The following is a 19,826-nucleotide window of genomic DNA, read 5'->3' on the forward strand; positions in this document are numbered from 1 at the left end:
TTGGAAACATAATATTTTACTGCGTATGTTCATTTGTGTTCTGGGTATATTAGGATAATTAATTTGTAGCAAAGCAGATGGAGCAGGGCTATTAATCCACTTACCATTTATACAACTAAAGCAACCTATACACTAGTAAAATTTTGTTTAAAATTTTTCATTTTAGCCCTGGTTCACACCGAAGCAGCGGGATTTCAAAGCCGCATATCAGTGTGATTTTCACTGCTGATTTCATTGCTGCGTGCGAGTTTATTTAACCATTTGACCTACGGAAGATGTGCCCCCCTTCATGACCAGGCCATTTTTTGCCATACAGCACTGCATTAATTTAACTGACAATTGCATGGTCATGTGACACTGTATCCAAATAAACTTGATGTCATTTTTTTCCTTACAAATAGAGATTTCTTTTGGTGGTATTTGATCACCACTGCGTTTTTGCGTTTTTTTGTTTTTTGTTTTTTTTTGCACTTTAAACAAAAAAATGCCAATAATGTTGAAAAAAAAGACAATATTTTTGACTTTCTGCTATAAAACCCATCCAACAAAACAAATCTAATTTCTTCATCAACTCAGACCAATTTGTATTCTGCTACCACTTGTTTGGTAAAAAAAAAAAAACGCAATCGTGTAAGTGAATGTTATAGCGTCTACAAACTATGGTATATATTTATGGAATTTATTTTTTTATACTAGTAGTGGCGGTGATTTATGGCGGGACTGAGATATTGCAACAGACAATCAGACACTGACACTTTTGACACTTTACGGGAACCAGTGACACTAATACAGTGATAAGTGCTAAAAATATGCATTGTCACAGTACTAATGACACTGGCTGTGAGGGGGGTTAAACGTCTAAGGCGATCAAAGGGTTAACGTTCTGCCTAGCCAGTGTTTTTGTGTACTGTATGAGGTGTGTTACTAGGGGAAGAGATGGATTTTATTCCCTGCTTTGAAGGAGCACAAAATCCATCCCTTCTCCCCCTGTCAGAATGGAGATCTGCCTTGTTTACATAGACAGATCCCAGTTCTTTGTGTTTCTACTGATGATCAGCGGGTGCCAGAGGACATTCAGTGCCTGGCACCCGCAGATCGGCTTCTGCTGTTAATAATTTCAGCAAAAGCAGCCTGCTGGCGGCACGCGCATCCCTATATCCATGTCCACATCCATATATATATGATCTTGCACAGGAGAGCCACCCTGTAGCAGTAAATCTGTTATGGGGGAAGACGCCAAGTTGCAACAAAATCAGTAAAAAGTAGCGCATGAACCTTTTTCATAATCGACGCGACATGAGTCGCGGTGATATGAACGGTTCAATTGCTGGCAATGGGGTGGGACTTAGGAACCTTCATCCAATTTTCTAGTTGTTAGTGGGGTCAAATTTATGTTTGCTTTTGACCACAGTAATGAGAAAATTCTAAGGAGCAGGATAGACATTTTTTCTTTAACAAATGTATTTCAGACAATGTATGTGTTTTTCCTTCGGGAAATTATTCCAAAAACAAATGTTAAAAGAAAACAACATTTTGTAGTACTTTTAAATTACATTCATCCAGTCATTTAATATACAAAGAATTTTCATACAAATGTTCATTTTAAAATCTACTAGTGTATAGCCAGCTTTACTTTGTACAATAAAAAAAACTGTTCACCATAAACAATATACAGTTGTGCTCATAAGTTTACATACCCTGGCAGAATTTATGATTTCTTGCCCATTTTTCAGAGAATATGAATGATAACACGAAAACTTTTCTTTCACTCATGGTTAGTGTTTGGCTGAAGCCATTTATTATCAATCACCTGTGTTTTTTTGTGTTGTCATTCATATTCTCTGAAAAATGGGCAAGAAATCATCAGTTCTGCCGGGGTATGTAAACTTATGAGCACAACTGTACATAGTATTTTAAGGGTTTATCTGCCCAGATGTAAATAAACTCTATTGAAACAAGTGCATGCCACAGTACACAATAGCAATTTTACTGATTTTGTCTCCTGCTTAGTGGCTTGTTAACTGAGACAGTCAATCAAAAAATACTAAGTCCCAATTCACACTTGCACGTAATTTCCAAAACTCAAGGTAAAAATTACCTTATTTTCAATGAGCCCATTTACACTTGATTGTTGTGTCTCCTGTCATGTAAAGCACAAACAAGTTGATGGGTTTCTTTGGGGCAGATTCATGTTTTTTTAAGCCCCATAAATTTTATTAGGAGTAAGTGAAAAACGCTTGTTAACATGCGTTTTTCAAGAGCTTCCATTTACAGTGCCTTGAAAAAGTATTCATACCCCTTGAAATTTTCCACATTTTGTCATATTACAACCAAAAATGTAAATGTATTTTATTGGGATTTTATGTGATAGACCATCACAAAGTGGCACATAATTGTGAACTGAAAGGAAAATGATGAATGATTTATAATTTTTTTTACAAATAAATATATGAAAAGTGTGGTGTGCATTTCTATTCAACCCTCTTAACTCTAATATCCCTAACTAAAAACTAGTGGAACTAATTGCCTTCAGAAGTCACCTACTTAGTAAATAGACTCCACCTGTGTGTAATTTAATCTCAGTATAAATACAGCTAACAAACTCAGAGGTTTGTTAGAGAACCTTAGTGAACAAACAGCATCATGATGGCCAAGGAACACACCAGACAGGTCAGGGATAAAGTTGTGGAGAAGTTTAAAGCAGGGTTAGGTTACAAAAAAATTTCCAAAGCTTTGAACATCTCACAGAGCACTGTTCAATCCATCATCCGAAAATGGAAAGAGTATAGTATAACTGCAAACCTACCAAAACATGGCCATCCACTTAAACTGGCAGGCCGAGCAAGTAGAACATTAATCAGAGGCCCTTGGTAACTCTGGAGGAGCTGCAGAGACCCACAGGTCAGGTGGGAGAATCTGCCCACAGGACAACTATTAACTATTAGTCGTGCACTCCACAAGTCTGGCCTTTATGGGATAGTGGCAAGAAGAAAGCCATTGTTGAAAGAAAGTCATAAGAAGTCCCATTTGCAGTTTATGAGAAGTCATGTAGGCAACACAGCAAACGTGAAAGAAGGTTCTCTGGTCAGATGGGACCAAAATTGACCTTTTTAGCCTAAAAACTAAACATTGTGTGGCGGAAAACTAACTCTGTACATCACCTTGAACACACCATCCCCACCATGAAATGTGGTGGTGGCAGCATCATGTTGTGGGGATGTTTTTCTTCAGCAGGGACAGAGAAGCTGTTCAGAGTTTAAGGGAAGATGGATGGAGCCAAATACAGGGCAATCTTAGAAGAAAACCTGGTAGAGTTTGCAAAAGACTTGAGACTGGGGTCCAGGTTTACCTTTCAGCAGGACAACGACCCTAAACATACAGCCAGAGCTACAATGGAATGGTTTAGATCAAAGCATATTCCTGCGTTAGAATGGCCCAGTCAAAGTCCAGACCTAAATCCAATTGAGAATCTGTGGCAAGACTTGAAAATTGCTGTTCACAGACGCTCTCCATCCAATCTGACAGAGCTTGAGTCTATTTTGCAAAGTGGAATGGGCAAAAATGGCACTCTCTAAATGCACAAAGCTGGTAGAGACATTCCCAAAAAGACTTGCAGCTCTAATTGCAGCAAAAGGTGGTTCTACAAAGTATTGACTCAGGGGGGCTGAATACAAATGCACAGCACACTTTTCACATATTTATTTGTAAAAAAAAAATTAAAAACCATTTATAATTTTCCTTCCACTTCACACTTATCTGCCACTTTGTGTTGGTCTATCACATAAAATCCCAATAAAATCAAATACGTTTTTGGCTGCCGGTTGGCTGCTTTTTTTCCAGGCTGCCATACACACAGGCTGAATGTTGGTTGGTTTTTATTGAACCTCCCCATGTCACCCGACATTTGGCCTGTGTGTACTAGGCTTCAGTGTCAATGTGGGGCTAAAAAAAAGAGGGAATCTCCTGTAAGTTTCAGCAGAGGAACAGCTATCAAAAGGTGATCTGCTTTCATACAAATTCCTCGAGGAATTAGGGGAAAAGACATGCAAATTAGTCATTTTGTCACTGCAGCCAACCGTACACACCAAGCCAACAGCTTAATTATTTTCTTTTCCTCAGAAATCATCAAACGGGAGATGGAAAAATAAAGACTGAAAAATGCATCTTAAGTAAGGAGAAAGAAAGTCACAGGAAATATATAATATACTGTATGTGTAATATAAGAATAACTAGGCTTCCTATAGACAGGTTGTTCCTCACTAAATGTTACAGTGCCAATGGTTTCACCAGACAGGAAGTGAGGTAAAAATCTGTAACAGGGACACAAACAGAAATAAAAATGCTTTTTTCAGTAGATCCCCTGTCAGCTGCTCCCCCCCGTGCCCCTTATACAGATCTTCCTTCACTTCCTCTCTTGGTAATGTGACAGGAAGTGAGGAAAAATCTCTCTCTAGCAGAGAGAAAAATTGGAAAGAGGTTCTAACTCTTATCTATCAAAAACTAAAAAGCCTTGCTCCAGGTTTACGGTATGTATAATATAACTTTGCTGTGTCATATTTTTTTCATATGTTTGTCTTGAATTGGCTTTTAGTTGAGCAGTGTAAAAATGAACACGTTATAACAACTTGTTTATAGTGTCTTTTGTTCTTCTCGGTAGCATTTTTTGGAAAGTACCTCAATGAATACAATGGAAGTTATATCCCCCCTGGATGGAGAGAATGGCTAGGACTAATTAAGAACTCACGCTTCTACAATTATACTATGTGCAGGAATGGATACAAGGAAAAGCATGGATTTGAATATGAAAAGGTATGTTTCTAATGTTTTCTAAGAACAGCCTCAGGTTCTTTTAATATCATGAGGTAGGGGTAGTGATATACAGCAGTTTGGAGCAGGGCTCTCCAAATTGTTCAGTACAAGGGTTACATCGTAAATTTAAATTGTACAAATATTCATGGGCAGCAAAAAATGTTAAAAATATTCTCCAATAAATGAATGAATACAATTTATTTGGAGCTCTTTTTGTAATCAGTATAATATGATTCAGAACACCAGAGAAAGTAAAAGACTTCAGTAAAACAGAGCCAAGGAATTCACAATAAGCTTGAGCCATTATTAAGGCTTCATGCACACAGGACATTATAAAAAAAGCCAGTAGCGTAAGCTGTAGCTGTAGAATTTGCAGTTTTGTAGTAGCCTTATTTAGCTTTTTTTTTAGCAAGACTGTACTCCCACAAAAACTTATGGCTTATGGTTCCAGACAGAAAATGCAGATAAAAGACCATGTGTGTATGGACACATAGGATAACATGCTGGGGAGTTTACTGGCTGCAGAAAAAAACACCCGGAGCCCAAAACAGCAACCGTTCAATGTGCCTGAGGCCTTCAGGGTGAACAAAAATATGTTTAGTCTGCACCTTTCTTATTTCAGTTCCCTTTGAATTCGGGTTCCCATAAGAGCCCCCCCCCCTTTCATCACAGCCCCCCTCCCTTACATCGGAGTCTTTGGGGTCCCCATCAGAGTGGAGACTGTACCTGAAAAAAATTGTACTATACATGCAGTAGGCCCTGTACCATAGTTTAGAAACCCTTGGTCTAAAGAGTAGGGCGTTTCGAACCACTGCTCCCACAAAAAGAGCAAGGGTTTTTCTCTACAGCAGTGGTGGTTACCTTTCTTGATAGAGGGGGCTTGTGACAGCACCAACGGACCACACATACATTTTCAGTGAATTTAAAGCTACAGAAAGCTCTAGTAGACTGCAGACATGAGATGAGATGATTAGAAACTATGGGCATACCACAGGAGATGGACAAGGCCTGCAGACATGCTATTGGAGTGTTGTTGGAGACTGAGTCTAAGCTTTAGGAGACTGATATAGACTGGAGACACATTACATGATAATGCTAGGAGCCACTGCCATGCCATTTCTGTCAAAAAGGAAACCTAGAAAGAGAAAAGGGATGGGCAGCACAGCAGATACTAAGGTAGTGTGAAAGAAAGAAATCAAGCCATTTATTAATAGAGCTGGGCTGAGTAAAGCTAGTACTATGATCTTTCCTGATTGAAAACTACATGGACTGTTCAAAATTTGTTCATTCAAGAAAAAAAATCCTTTGGTAAGGTAAACACAGGCTACTGTTGTAAGGGGCCCCAAAGGCTGCACAATATGTCAAGTGACTGCAAGTTCAGCACCAGGGCTCTACAGCATGCTGGCAAGCGATGGGCTTTGTTTGACTATTTTCTAAAGAAATCAAACTGTAAGCCCTTGTACACATGGTCAGAGATTCTGACGTAATGTGTCCTATCGGACCGTTTTGTCGGATAATCTGACTGTGTGTGGTCTCCATCGGACTGTTTCCGTCTGAGTATCCGACAGACCAAGTTTTCCAACTTGTCCGTAAAATTTTCAGTCAAAATGCTCTGATCGGACATACTCCGATCATGTGTAGCCTACTCCGACAGACAAAGTGCCACGCATGCTCAGATAAAATTCCTAGACCAAAGCTATTGGCTACTAGCCTGAACGTAGTCCCATCGTAACGAAATAACGTCATCACGTTATGTACAATCGGATTTTCTGACAACTTTGTCCAACCGTGTGTATGCAACAGTTTCGGACAAAATCCATCGGACAAAATCCAACGGATTTGGTTGTCAGAATGTCCGACCGTGTGTACAAGGGCTAAGACTTTACGTACTTTTTTTTTTTTTAAAGCATATTGTATATGTGTAGCTGATTTAGACCAGAACAGTTTCCTGACAATTTAAATAATTTGTTGGGTCCAGCGTGGACTCAACAAACTATTTGCATGCCAGAAGAGACTATCTGCTGCTTAGGTTCTAATATACTGTAGTAGGGTTACACACCGTGGCATGTTGTTGTGACAGCAGTACTAGAGGCTTCCCCTCTTCTGCTGGATATTGAGAAAGTCAGTTGTACTGCATCTCCACCATTCAGTTGTATTTTTTAATGAATAGAAGGCTTAGTCTGATTGGCCAAGATGTAGATTGTGATGTCCTCTGTACCTCGGCAAGTTAGAGGAAGCCCTGTATACATTGAAAAAATATAAGGCTTGTCCTAAATGGTGGAGGTGCTCCAAGACCAACTCTCTTTAAATACATCAACAGAGGGGAAGTGTCTTCATACTGCTGCCGGAACACAGCATTGCTTACTGTACATAGCACACCCTACTGTTATATATTACAGACTAAGCAGCAGCCAGTCTGTTTTGGCATGCAAATAATTAGTTTGTTCCAAACTGCAGGAAACCGTGAATTGTAGTTTAAACTAAATTATATTGAGACTTGCAGGGTATTTAAGAGCATAAAACGTGTGCAAATGGTCATGCAGTGCTGAGATGTACTGCATATGTTTGTTCTTTACCCTAGCATACACTTTAAGAATTGGCACTTACAAATAAGAAATGTTTCTTGAACAAGGCCATTACTGTCAATAATGATTGTATCTCTGAATGTGTTCATATGATACTCTACTGAGCTATTGATAGAAATAAATCTATTGTTTGAGGGACAGAGCTTTTATTGCACCTGTCAGGGACATTCTGCACTAATAGCATATAAACAACTGCTTGTTAGTCAGATTGCTAAGTAGACCTATTATTAACATCCCCATGTTGCATAATACAACAGGGTACACGCTAGCATTGCCAAATGGTGTTATTATTTCTAGACCCCTTTTGCTTTGAACTGCTGTTCCCAATTTTGCTTGTTTGACCTAAAGTCTAGGAAATGATCACATGATCTCTGGTTACCAAGAGAATCGTGGGTATTTTTAGATATTTGGAGACTGCCGAGAGTCTATTATTTTTAAACTGACATCTACCTAGTAGACTGGCAGTGTGAAAACAGCATCAGCATGGTATAGCCTTTGTTCACCAATACAAAGGAAGAAGCAGAAACTACATATTATTGTGCATATGTACAAGTGGCTGCCACTTCTAAATATATAATTACAGGCTATACATAGAAACAAGGTTTTAAACTATTAACATACTTTATATAAATTATGCGGTTTACATTAAGTTGATCATTTATATTACTAATAAAAAGGTAATAAAAGACTATAATTTTATATCAAAAATAGCTATACATGGCCACTTAATTGTGTCTCTTTTATAAACTATCATTAGTGGTCTTTCAGAAAATTCACCATATAACCACGTAATATGCAGATTACCCAGTGACTGAATATTAAATGCAAAATTTGTTATCCTTTAAGGCAGGGAGAGGCAAACTCGGCCCTCCAGTTGTTGTGAAACTACAAATCCCATCATGCCTCTGCTTCTAGGAGTCATGCCTGTGATTGTCAGGGTCTTGCAATGTCTCATTTGACTTGTAGTTTTAAAAGAGCTGGAGGGCAGAGGTTGCCTACCCCTGCTTTAAGGGTTTCCATAATGTCCCAGCTACAGCCTGCCATGGTATTACAATGACTCCAATGACCCTTATGTTAAAGTGAAAGAGTGCCCAGGCTATGTCTACTAATGTATAAGCTCCTTAAGGGTAGGGACTGAGCTGAATGTACAATGTATATGTAAAGCGCTGCGTAAATTGAAAATGCTATATAAGTACCTTAAATAATAATAATCATTTACATATTCCGAGCAAGTAGAGCAGTGAAAACCCCATTAATCTCTGTATACAATAGATTTGGGGAGAATTGTATTTTCAAATTTCTCTGAAATATTTGCGAATATTCTGTAAGATCAGTATCTTGGCAGTCTATCAGCTTAACAGCTCAACTCTAGAGCCTTTTATCTTTAAGATGGAATAATTTTACATTAAAAGATTAGGGGTGGTTTAGTTTAATTGTTGTACTGCTTGTTCAATATGTAAATAGTTGAATGTCCAAAGTCTGGGCACAGGTGCACTTTATTTATGGGTGAAGCCGAGCTTGCCAATTCCAATACAGTTTACCAGTAGTGTTGCACCACAACAAAGGATGACAAATGAATGAGATTAGGTGAACCTTTGCTGTTGCATGTGTCTCCTAAGTTATATAAGGAGCATTAGAGGTTACTATTATTTAAGCTTTACAGTGACGCATGTTACCAGTACATTCCATAGTAAAAAAGTCAACGTAGTGTAGGTACACGCAGCTGTTACATGCTTTTTCTTCTGATATGGATATATTGAGTAGAATCAAATAATAGTCAATGTGTCAGGCATATGTGCAATTTTACCAGCAATGCCCAGCAAAGTTTCTCAACCAAATAATTTCAATATGGCCAACAGATTTTTACCCTATTAGAGTTGTGGTTTTCACATCCTTGGGGCATTTGAGGTGTCTTAAAGTCATATAATGCATGCTTATAGGTCAGAAGGTAGATAGCTATTTCTTCCATTGGTTTATTTATCTGACAAAATATCTAAAATCTATGACTACTTTTACATTAATTAACCTAGGGACACGTTAGATAAATATTTAATCTAAACAGAGAATCTGTTAAAGATATTTAGAACAGATGATAATAAATCTTCCTGGAAATTGTAATCATGGAGGTCTGGATAGCCTATGACTTACTAACCGTAATGCTGATTCATAAACTACTTTTGGTATTGCAAGCTTTGACCTCTTCCTGATGTCACCCTCCTCCGCTATAGATTTTCGCCAATTTTTTTTTTCCTAATCAACGTCATAGATGTCTACTTGGAATGTGATATTTTTAGTGTGTTTGTTATCACAAAATTAGTTATTTTTGCATGTGAAAGTTCAACTGATGGTGACATCTGGATAAAAGAAAAGGTTTAATCCTGTGAAACTTCAATCAGGCAAGAGAGGAAGGGGCAACATGTGGCGTTCCTGGGATCTGTAATGTTACGATAAATGATGTTACCATGTATTTCCATCTATAAAACCCACAAACAGGACCTCTGTCCATGCTGTTTTCATTACGCTTTGGAAAAAAATGTGCTGTTGAGTCTCAGGGCAGTACAATTGGAATGGATATGTGAGAAATAACAAGGTTCTGGGAAGATTTCTGAAATGAAGACTTCAATCCTAACAAAAAGCTCGGAAAGTGTGCCAAGGTGACTTGCCTACAGCCGTGAGATTTCACAGAGCTGCTAACTGCTGCAAACCATGAGCCTTTTCAACATGCCTGCCGCATGCTGGGTTTTCTTCAGACAGTGACACAGATGTTCCAGTTATGGCATTTGACCCATGTAATAGGATTGCACATAAGATTACAAGCTTAATGGTGCTCATCCCCTTAGGTCCTGGAAGATATACGGCGTCAAATTAATTCACCGTAACCATCCTTCAGTGTTCCTTGATATATTTTATTCCTTAAGCTTTGGCAGATTTGTGACTTCTATAGGATTTGCAGAATCACTTTAATATAAACCGATTTCAATGACTATTTTTACTGATTTGTAACAATTGTGTAGGCAAATTTTTTCCTCTTTGTGTACCAAATTGACTATGTATGATCCTTTTTTACAGTGGTTCTTTTTTGTGATTTTTCACATGTAAGGCAGCCAGCTTCCCTAAATGCGACACACAAAATTGCACATACTCATGTGCACATTACACCTGCATAGGTTTGAATGGAGCCTTACCACTTATAGCTTAAACAAGGGATGAGGTGAATGACATAAAGACAGTAAAGGGCTTGTTGACAGTATGTGCAGTGACCTGCATGTTTCAATGCTGGAAAATCGCAGGTCACCTCTAGGGCATATAGAAAACCATTGTTTCTATGTACCCCATCCACACTACAATGCTGGTGTGATGTGCATAATTCAGCATGTCTGCATTTTCCGCATTTCCGACCATAGGTCACCGCACAGCAATACAGTACCCTGTGCTGCTATGTAATGACACTTCAAATAAAGTTAAACCCCCCCACTACAAAAAAAGAATGCAGTATATTGAAATGCACATGATAGCTGCCAGCACAGTAAAACCTGGTGTTTTAGCATGATGGCCAGTGTTAACCTAGACTTAAAGTGATATTAAAGTATTGGTTTACTTTTGTTTAAAAATAACAAACATGTTATACTTACCTGCTCTGTGTAGTGGTTTTGCACAGAGTAGCCTCGATCCTCCCCTTCTTGGGTCCCTCGCTGGCGCTCCTGGCCCCTTCCTTCTGTTAAGTGCCCCCACAGCAAGCAGATTGCTATGGGGCACCCAAGCCGAGCCACCGTTCTTTGTGTCTATTCAAACACAGAAATTTGGCTTGGCCCTGCCCTTTCTCTCTCCTCATTGGCTCACTGACTTTGATTGACAGCAGCGGGAGCCAATGGTGATTGCTCTCTATGGAGCAGCTGACACCTGCCGGCATCCGATCTGGTCCACTAAAAACAGACGGGTGGGGATTTGTTCCCCATCTGTTTGGCAGATCGGATCGCATGATAGTCTGTTTCTATCTGACCACCCCATAGAGAACAGTGGAGCGGACATGGACCTGTCATCTGCCTGCTCAGCGGACAGATCCCCCTCTGAGCAGGCAGATGCGTTTGAAGGAGTCCACCCCGTCTCCAAGGGGACTTAAACTGTGACCAAGAAAAAAAAAATTCAAGATGATTGCCTACCTTGCACCGCTGCACTAGATTTTGCCCTTGCCAGTTTTAGTAAATCAGCTTCTATATATCTCCTGAGGTACCAATTCTGAATTGTTACTTGAAATCCCAAATTTATATAGTTTCTCAATTCTAAAGCTGTGCTGATTGTACTTCAAATTACATAGTGGCTTAAAAGTCACTTATTCTCCTACTCATAAGAAAGGCTGTACACCCCCAGTTGCAGAGTGGCAGTACAAAAAATGACTTTTCTACCCAACTGTCCTGCTTGCCAAATCTACAGCTGACTGTGACCTCATCCGCATGTCGTTTTCTGAATCCTTTAACCCTGAGTAGTTGCTGGTTCATGTACCTTTTTCTAAGTTTACTGCCAGAGCTAGAGTAATGCAAAGAAACCTTGAGTTCTGTGTTGCTGGGAGGGGGGGGCACACATCTGGATTATGGCCTCTCCTGCCTCTGCATCGCCCCAGCCATCTACTGCACTGTGCAGGACTGAGCTGTAAAAATGACAGTTCAATCCTTCAAGTTAGACTGTATCAGGAATGCTGACAGCATTTTATTTTTTAACAGAACACCTTGCTCCCCTTCTTCCCTTGAGCTAATGTATTTGCTGCTCATATGTTCATTTGGTAAATTTGCGTGTGTTTCTTTTGTAGTACTGCAATAAAAAAATGCCATGTGCAAGAAACATAATTCTAGTACCATTTATAAAAGGGGAAAATTTCAGAATATAATTAGCATTTTTGTTGAGTGAGTAAACCACTTTGTTCCCAGATGGAAGAACAAGTTATGGCTTTTGATAATCGTTTTGGAAACCTGGCCTTGCTTTAACTTGCTGATTAAAGACACATTTGCATCCATGCCTTGGATCCTAGAGGACTTTGTCTCAGCACTGCCCACTGCACCCTTCACACACACAAACTGCAGCATGAGAGAATAGTTGCACTGTAAAGACAGGAGACCGCGGTCTTACCCAGAAGCACATGTAAGAACCGTGTTTCTAGGGTTTATCTACTATCCAGTTTTTCTTGTCAAGCATTAGCAGTTTTATTTTTTGTTGCTGCATGGATTTGCTCAATGATTCCACGGTGCTCATAAAATAAATCATTCCAATCCGTACACCCCACTTCTGTCTGAATAGAAACAGTGGCTGTCTTATGTGTTATAAATAAAGCTGGGGTTACACTTCATTCATTTGTTTTATTGGAGGAGTAGAGCACAGCTTCTCTCCCCCCCCCTCGCATCTGTTCTGAGCTCTATGGGTCATGTGATCACCTCTTGTCCCTACACGGCTTACTAGTGGTTTCGGCTAGAGACTACAGGCTGCTCCTGGTGGCAGGTGGTTTAATTTAAAAATTCATCTTCATCCTTAGCCCCCCCTCTGCTTTTGTTTAATTTCCTCGGCTTTCCTGAGAAGCACAATTTCCGCAACCATTTTGCCTATAGGTTAAGCCTACTTGTTTGCAAGTTACATTTCTCTTAAATGTCGACAGCTGCAGGATCGTAGTTATTACGACCTCTTTAATGGTTTTAACTTTTAACACTACTTACACTTCCCAATGATCATGCCAAGGTAAAGAGCACATTTAGTATTCTAATCTTTTATAAGCCCTTGACAACCCACCTTGACACAGCATTGTGATGTGAACAGGGCACATGAAAAAAAACATTGTTTTCTATGTGTCCTTTTGTTGTGTCTGCATTGGTGTTTGTAGATCAACACAGCTCAATGAAGATAATGAACAAGCCCTAACTTTAAAGCCTCGTACACACAATGAGACTATCAGATAAATGATGGTCCATTTTCTTTTTGCATGCTAGTCTTTTATCGAAAATGAAGAGGTTACTCAACTTACGAAAATTTTACAACTTCAGAAGTGATGTAATGTGTTGTATTGTATTGTAATTTATTCTTGAGCGTCCAAGCATGTGTGGTCTTGTGCTTCAAATTTTTTTTCTCAGAAGAAAACTGTACTGATTAAATTAAAATCGTACAAGCAAAATGTTTGTGTTTGTCCCTGGATAATTTCGGATGAACTGTCGTGATCGGCTCTCAAAAGCTGTGTACTACCGATTAGATTATCATATGTCCACTTCGAAAGCTGTATTTTTCGTCCGATTTTCTGATTGTGTGTGCTAGGCTTAAGGGCTAGCTTAGACTAGCCTTATCGTTCTGAAGAGCAATCCCCGGTGTATTGTTTTTTACAGGGGCTTCCTTATCTCCTGCTTTAACCCCTAAAAGCCCATACCACCTCTTAGCTAAAATGTATGTTTCATGCGGTTGCGACCTGGCCCCCTTCATTTGATGGGTTGTGTTTGGCCAATGTAGGGTTTCATTTTTGCAGAGAAGCAAATCATCACGACTGTGACATGTACACCCTAGTCCACTGTCTTTGTAGCTTATGGGGAAGCGGTTGGGGTAAATGAGCCTAAAATATGACTGATTTCCTAAATGCACCCCAGGAATCGCAACGGTAGGAATATGGGATTGCTGACTTTATTTTTAAGTTGCATGCTCCCAGGATGTCATCATTATATTGACCTCACTGCTTGAAGAGTTCCTGACCTGAAACAAGTATGTGCCTGTCAGGTGCAGTGATACTTGATATATCCACATGTTTGGGGTGAGTCTCTGGGTAGTGAAGCAAGGAACAGGATGAGTAGCCTAGAGTTTCTATCTTCTACGTGTCAGCATTGGCAACTCCTAGATTTCTGTCCTGACAGATCTCTTTTAAACATCTGCAGGGGACAGATATGTATATATATATATATATATATATATATATATATATATATATATATATATATATATATATATATATATATATTGCAGTCTTCTAAAATTACACAGTAGGGTAGATTTACTATTCAGTAAAAGATTGTTCAGTTTGAAAACTGTCCATTTGCTTTCAATATTGTAAGATAATAAATAGGGTAATCTTGTGTTCAATTTGAACACCTAATCATGATTAGGGAAGTTAAAATAAACACCAGAATTTTTGTTGATCATGATTCATTTATTGAAGTGAACACAGCTTCATCTTATTTACTAAACTTAGAGAACATTCACTCCCTAAGTACAGCGATCATCATTCCTAGTAGATTATCCTCAGTATGTCTGTGAAATTTGTAATGATGTTGCTTTATAAACACATCTCACAATATGTTGTATAGCTATTATTCTATCAGTTCCAGATGTTCCAGTGTGCCTTAATAAAGTGCTTCACAAATCACACACAAGCATTGCTATTTCAGTAATATTTAAAAAGCAGAACTCTAGCCAAAAATAACAAGCTAAAAATGGCTACCCCATTAAAAGATCAAATAACAAAATCACCTTTTGCTGCATCATTTACCTTCAGTCCAAAGATTCAATGTATATCATGATTACAGAGGTGCATTCATTTGTGTCTTTTATATTTGCATAGTGTTCACTTTCGAAGCTGAACTAGCCAGTCTTTCTGGCGCAGCTGGAGTGTGCCAGTGTTCTGTCAAAAAAAACAGCTTGTCAAAATCTCCAATTACGTAACCTCCTGGGACTCTCCAGCAGCAGCAATTGCAGATTTTGACAACTTGGCTGTTTTCACGGAACACCGGCAACGTATACCCTATGGCAGTGATGGCGAACCTTGGCACCCCAGATGTTTTGGAACTAGGTTTCCCATGATGCTCAATTACACTGCAGAGTGCCAGGGCATCATGGGAAATGTAGTTCCAAAACATCTGGGGTGCCAAGGTTCACCATCACTGCCCTATGGTATACGATATAATGAGTGAACATTGTTTGTCCGCCTGCTAGTAACCAACAAGATGGCCGCCTCCAAGGCAGCGAGTTGGCTCTTTTGATAGAACACCGGGAATGTATACTGAGCTGTGCATTCGCAGCTCAGTGTGCATTCAATAGAAGACTGCAAAACAGACAGGCAAATGTGTGATATTGCAGAAGAGGCATAGGGGTTGATTTACTAAAGGCAAATAGACTCAGCACCCAGAGCGATGATGCCAAACTGCGCCCCCCCCCCCCCCCCCAAACACAAGATGTGTGAGCATCATGTGTTAGCAAAAATCCTCCCCCCCCTTCAAAAAAAAAATGTTTGAGCACTAATCGGCATACTTAGCCCTAAGCATAAATTCCCTCTTGAAGCCAAAATTCCCCCTCCCCCAATACAAATCTCTCCCTGCTGAAATCCACCCTCCCAGCACAAATATTTTCCCCATCCTCTCTCTAAGCTCAAATCCTCTCTCTTGCCATACATTCCATGCTAGTACAATTATCCCTCCCTAAAAAAGCACCATGTTAGCAAACATCCACACCCTTCAAATTTCCCCTCCAAGTGCAAATCCTCCCCTCTCCCAAATGTCCCCTCCTAAGAAGTGGGAGAAATATGCAGTAACTCATATGAAACCAACAGTTTTCTATGTATGAAGATTAGAGCAGTGAAAAAAAACATCTGATTGGTTAGTGTAACATTTCAGATTTCTTTATGCCTTAAAGAAGAACTAAGCCCACTGATTTAACTGTTTCCCAAAACATTTAAGGCATGCCTTAAATGACAACTGTTATTCCCCTTGTGCACTGGTGTGTCTAGTCCATGTACATTCAATCCCAGGGTTTTGCCAAGGTGGCAGGTGGCATCCAGCCCTGCAACCTGCAGCCTATCAGAGTCAATGACGGGATAATGCATGCTGTCGCTGGATGGGGCTGAAACCTGAATAGAGTGATACTGGCATTTTAGGGCTTTATGCTTTCAGGAAAGAATGCCCTGAACTCATAGGGCATCTAAATACCAGCGCCACTAAAATTCTAGGATTTAACACAGAGGGGTTACACACCCTAGTATGCAAGGGGCCTTAAAGTTGCTAGTGCACTTATGTTAGCTATCCAAACTGTCAAGTCATCAAATGGCTGGTGTCATAGCTAATCTCATGTGCATCACTCTTGCAATGGAGATCAAACAAAGGCTTAGATGGCAGCTTCCTTGGTTGTAAAGAATAGGAGGGTTTAGTTCTGCTTTAAAGTGCACCTGTACCGAGGCCTGAGACTATGGACATGAAACTATTTACATATTAATAACAAGCAGCAGTACAACAAACTTTCATTCATCTTTCTAGCTCCTTTTCATATCAAATTATTAATTCTCAAAAATCACCAAAGATCACAACAAAGACTCTTAAGTTGTGTTTCAGTTGGTCTCTAACACCTGCTGTGTGTTTACATTAGAGGGTTAGCAGGCTGCAAAGATCTACTCTCATATAAAAAAAAAAGCTGATCTTTAATTTCATGTGTTGTGAACTTTGAAAATGAATTTATCCACAATGCCCACAGCGATAGAAGCAAGGCCTTGTTTTAAGTGCTTTTACCACTTGTTCAGAATATATTAATATTCAGTATGCAAATTCTGGACACCAGTTCCCTTTAATTTAGCATGAGCCTCAGTATTTTTTTTTTAATTTGCTTTATTTGTGTCTTACTTTGTTAGTTTTCATTTATAAAAGTGGAAACAGATTGGGTGTCTACTTGCAATTAATAATTCTTCCTGCATGTTAAATTGCAAATATGCAATAACCTCCGGCAGCCTAATATGCATAATATGTTGAAGTTGTCACTACTCTAAATTAAACTTTATTTCTGGAGATCATAATGTTCCAGCTTTTTTAGACTCTGAGTACCTTGATAAAAAAGGAATTTAGAAAGTAAAAGCAAATAAAAGACTAGCCATGTCACCCATTAATCAAGTAGGATACAATACACTGATAGCCTTTTAAGCCTTCTTTATGCTTTCCAGGATATCAAAGCTTTGACTTGGCACATTATGTAGGTTTTGTCGGGAAAGGTATCTGGAAAGCATCAGAGTGGCATATATCCTTCCCCCTGTACTGATATGTTATTCTCATTTGACTAAAATGTGTCTGTTCCACTTTTACTAGATTATATAAAGTGGAATTAAAAGGTCAAACATTTCCATAATCTTACATATTGGATTGATGTGACCTTTCAGTAAATTGCATAAAAGGGCTGTACAGGCAAAATATCGGAACACTTCCAGTTGACTGCTAAGCATCAACATTATTGCCAGAAATGTGTTATAATTTTTGGATCTCCTTTTTTCACTGTTGGCATCTGCTTTACAACTGTCCGTGATTGCATTTGGATCCTACTAGCATTGCCAGAGGCATTAATTCATGCAGCAGGTCACCGGGATAGAAGACAGAGGCTTGAAGTGAAAGTCCAGCAAAAGTCAAAACACAAGAGGAATCAAATACATTTATGAAGGCTTGATTGAAACATGGGGTTAAAATCCTAAAACATTGGGTTAAGAATGAGACCGGCTTGCATGTTTCAACCTTGCAGCTTGAAGTGAACCAGTAGTGACTGTACAGCTTGTATAATAACAGTGTAAATTTGCTGGGGCACTGTAGACAACGATATAAGAGAGGCACTCTTTTCACTTTGGGAGATTTCCTCTTAATTCCTGTTGCATCTCCGGGGAAGTGAAATCTCCCCAATGGGGTGCAGACAGCAAATTAGACTTAGGCAGACTTTTCAGCTGAAAAAAAATGCTACTTTTTTTTAATAGTATACTTTTTAGGATTTTTAGTTTAGTGTCCCGCCAAATTAGCTATGTCATATGAGGCTTTAAATTGTTACTAAACCCAGAACCCTGCATGCACTATATCTGGTCTCCCACAGTACACAGAACATGGAAATGCAATAGTTTTAGAAAATATAAACTGCCAAATACCTTTTTTGTTTGCAGTTAGAGCAGTCCTATGACTTCTATCAGTGTCTGGTTAAAGCTTGTAGGAGGAGTTTAATTCTCCCCTGATTGTCCTATGAGGCTGCAAGACCCCACCCTCTGTCTGGACAGTGCTGATTGGCCCTGTACTGATCACTTGCACTCTGCCAAGAAAGAAAAAAACTCTCTAGCGATACACACCAAACTAAGCATGTGCAGCTTGCCCTCAAGGCTCTGTTCTATCAGGAGATGGATTGGGGACTGTGGAAAAAGGGGAAGATCAGAAAAGACAGGATCAAACTGTCTTTTTACATAATGAGGAGGATTAACCCCTTAGGTATAACAGGCAAGAATTACTGCATACACAGACTGATTTTACTGTTGTGGGTTTAGTATGCTCTATGCTGTTCAGAACTATAAATTTAAGTTTGGACTGTACGCACTTTTTTCTTTATATGTTGTACTATGGGGAATATTTTTTAAACATTGTTTCATTTTTTCTTTATTTCAGGACTATTTCACAGATCTTATTACCAATGACAGCATTAGTTATTTTAAACACTCAAAGAACATATACCCCCATCGACCAATAATGATGGTGATCAGTCACGCCGCACCACATGGTCCTGAGGATTCTGCACCACAGTTTTCAGAACTGTTCCCTAATGCTTCCCAGCATATGTAAGTAGAATACTTAGTACTATATCCAGTGCAGATAACATTGGGAATTTGTTTTCTGGAACATAGCTATTGATCCTTTTTGGACTTTTCACAGAAATGCTATAATTGCTTGCACGGAAATGTTAATCAAATGTGTGTGTGGGGGGTGGGGGGTTACCCTTGTAGTTTTGACCAGTTTGATATGCCAAGCAGTTTAAAGTGGAGGGCCACCCTAAAAAAAAAAAAAATAGCATTAATATTCTTGAAAAAAAAAAATAATAATTTGAAAAAAAAAAAAGTTTAACTTTTCAGAAACCCCTGTTGCTAGGCAGTCTTCCGAATCTGCCTCTTCCCACTCCACGGTGATCTTCAGTCTTCTCTCCTCCCCGCATTGTCTTCTGTGGAATAAGGCACACTGTGTCCTGGGAAATGTGTGTGTCCCAGAATACAGCACACCCCATTCACAAATCGGTGCCTGACTCACGCATGCACAGTAGGAAACGAGCAGTGAAGCTGCAAGGCTCCACTGCCTGTCTCCCTTAGTGAGGATGGCGGCGCCGGGACACGATACGAGGGATGTATCGCCTCAGCGGGGCCGACATCGTGGGTGCCCTGGACAGGTAAGTGTCCTTATTAAAAGTCAGCAGCTACAGTGTTTGTAGCTACTGACTTTTAAAAAAAAACATTTTCCACTGGAACACCCCTTTAATATAAGAAGGGGTGCTACTTTACACTGAAAATGATATTTGAAGCCATAACCTTTTTTTTACATTTCGAATGGAATATGGATTGTTTACTAGCTCTGTACCATTAGGAAGATTTCTTTTATGTTCTATACTGTAGACATAATGGGAAGTTGCCCCCCCAAAAAGTGTCACCACTGGAAG

At 39.3% G+C, this 19,826-nt stretch overlaps 1 protein-coding gene across 2 annotated transcripts in view; it reads left to right on the forward strand.

Moving 5' to 3' along the window:
* Window positions 1-19,826, forward strand: part of SULF1 (sulfatase 1) — a 193,299-nt gene that overhangs the window by 106,195 nt on the left and 67,278 nt on the right. For both annotated transcript variants that reach the window (XM_077492844.1, XM_077492845.1), the window contains exons 5-6: window positions 4,658-4,809; window positions 18,791-18,960. In XM_077492844.1, the coding sequence (XP_077348970.1) occupies window positions 4,658-4,809; window positions 18,791-18,960 (322 nt within the window). The remainder of the gene's footprint in view (window positions 1-4,657; window positions 4,810-18,790; window positions 18,961-19,826) is intronic.

This window comes from Lithobates pipiens, unplaced genomic scaffold (assembly GCF_037356315.1).
Source record: "Lithobates pipiens isolate NorthernLeopardFrog02 unplaced genomic scaffold, aLitPip1_a1.2 Scaffold_19, whole genome shotgun sequence".
Lineage (NCBI taxonomy): Eukaryota > Metazoa > Chordata > Amphibia > Anura > Ranidae > Lithobates > Lithobates pipiens.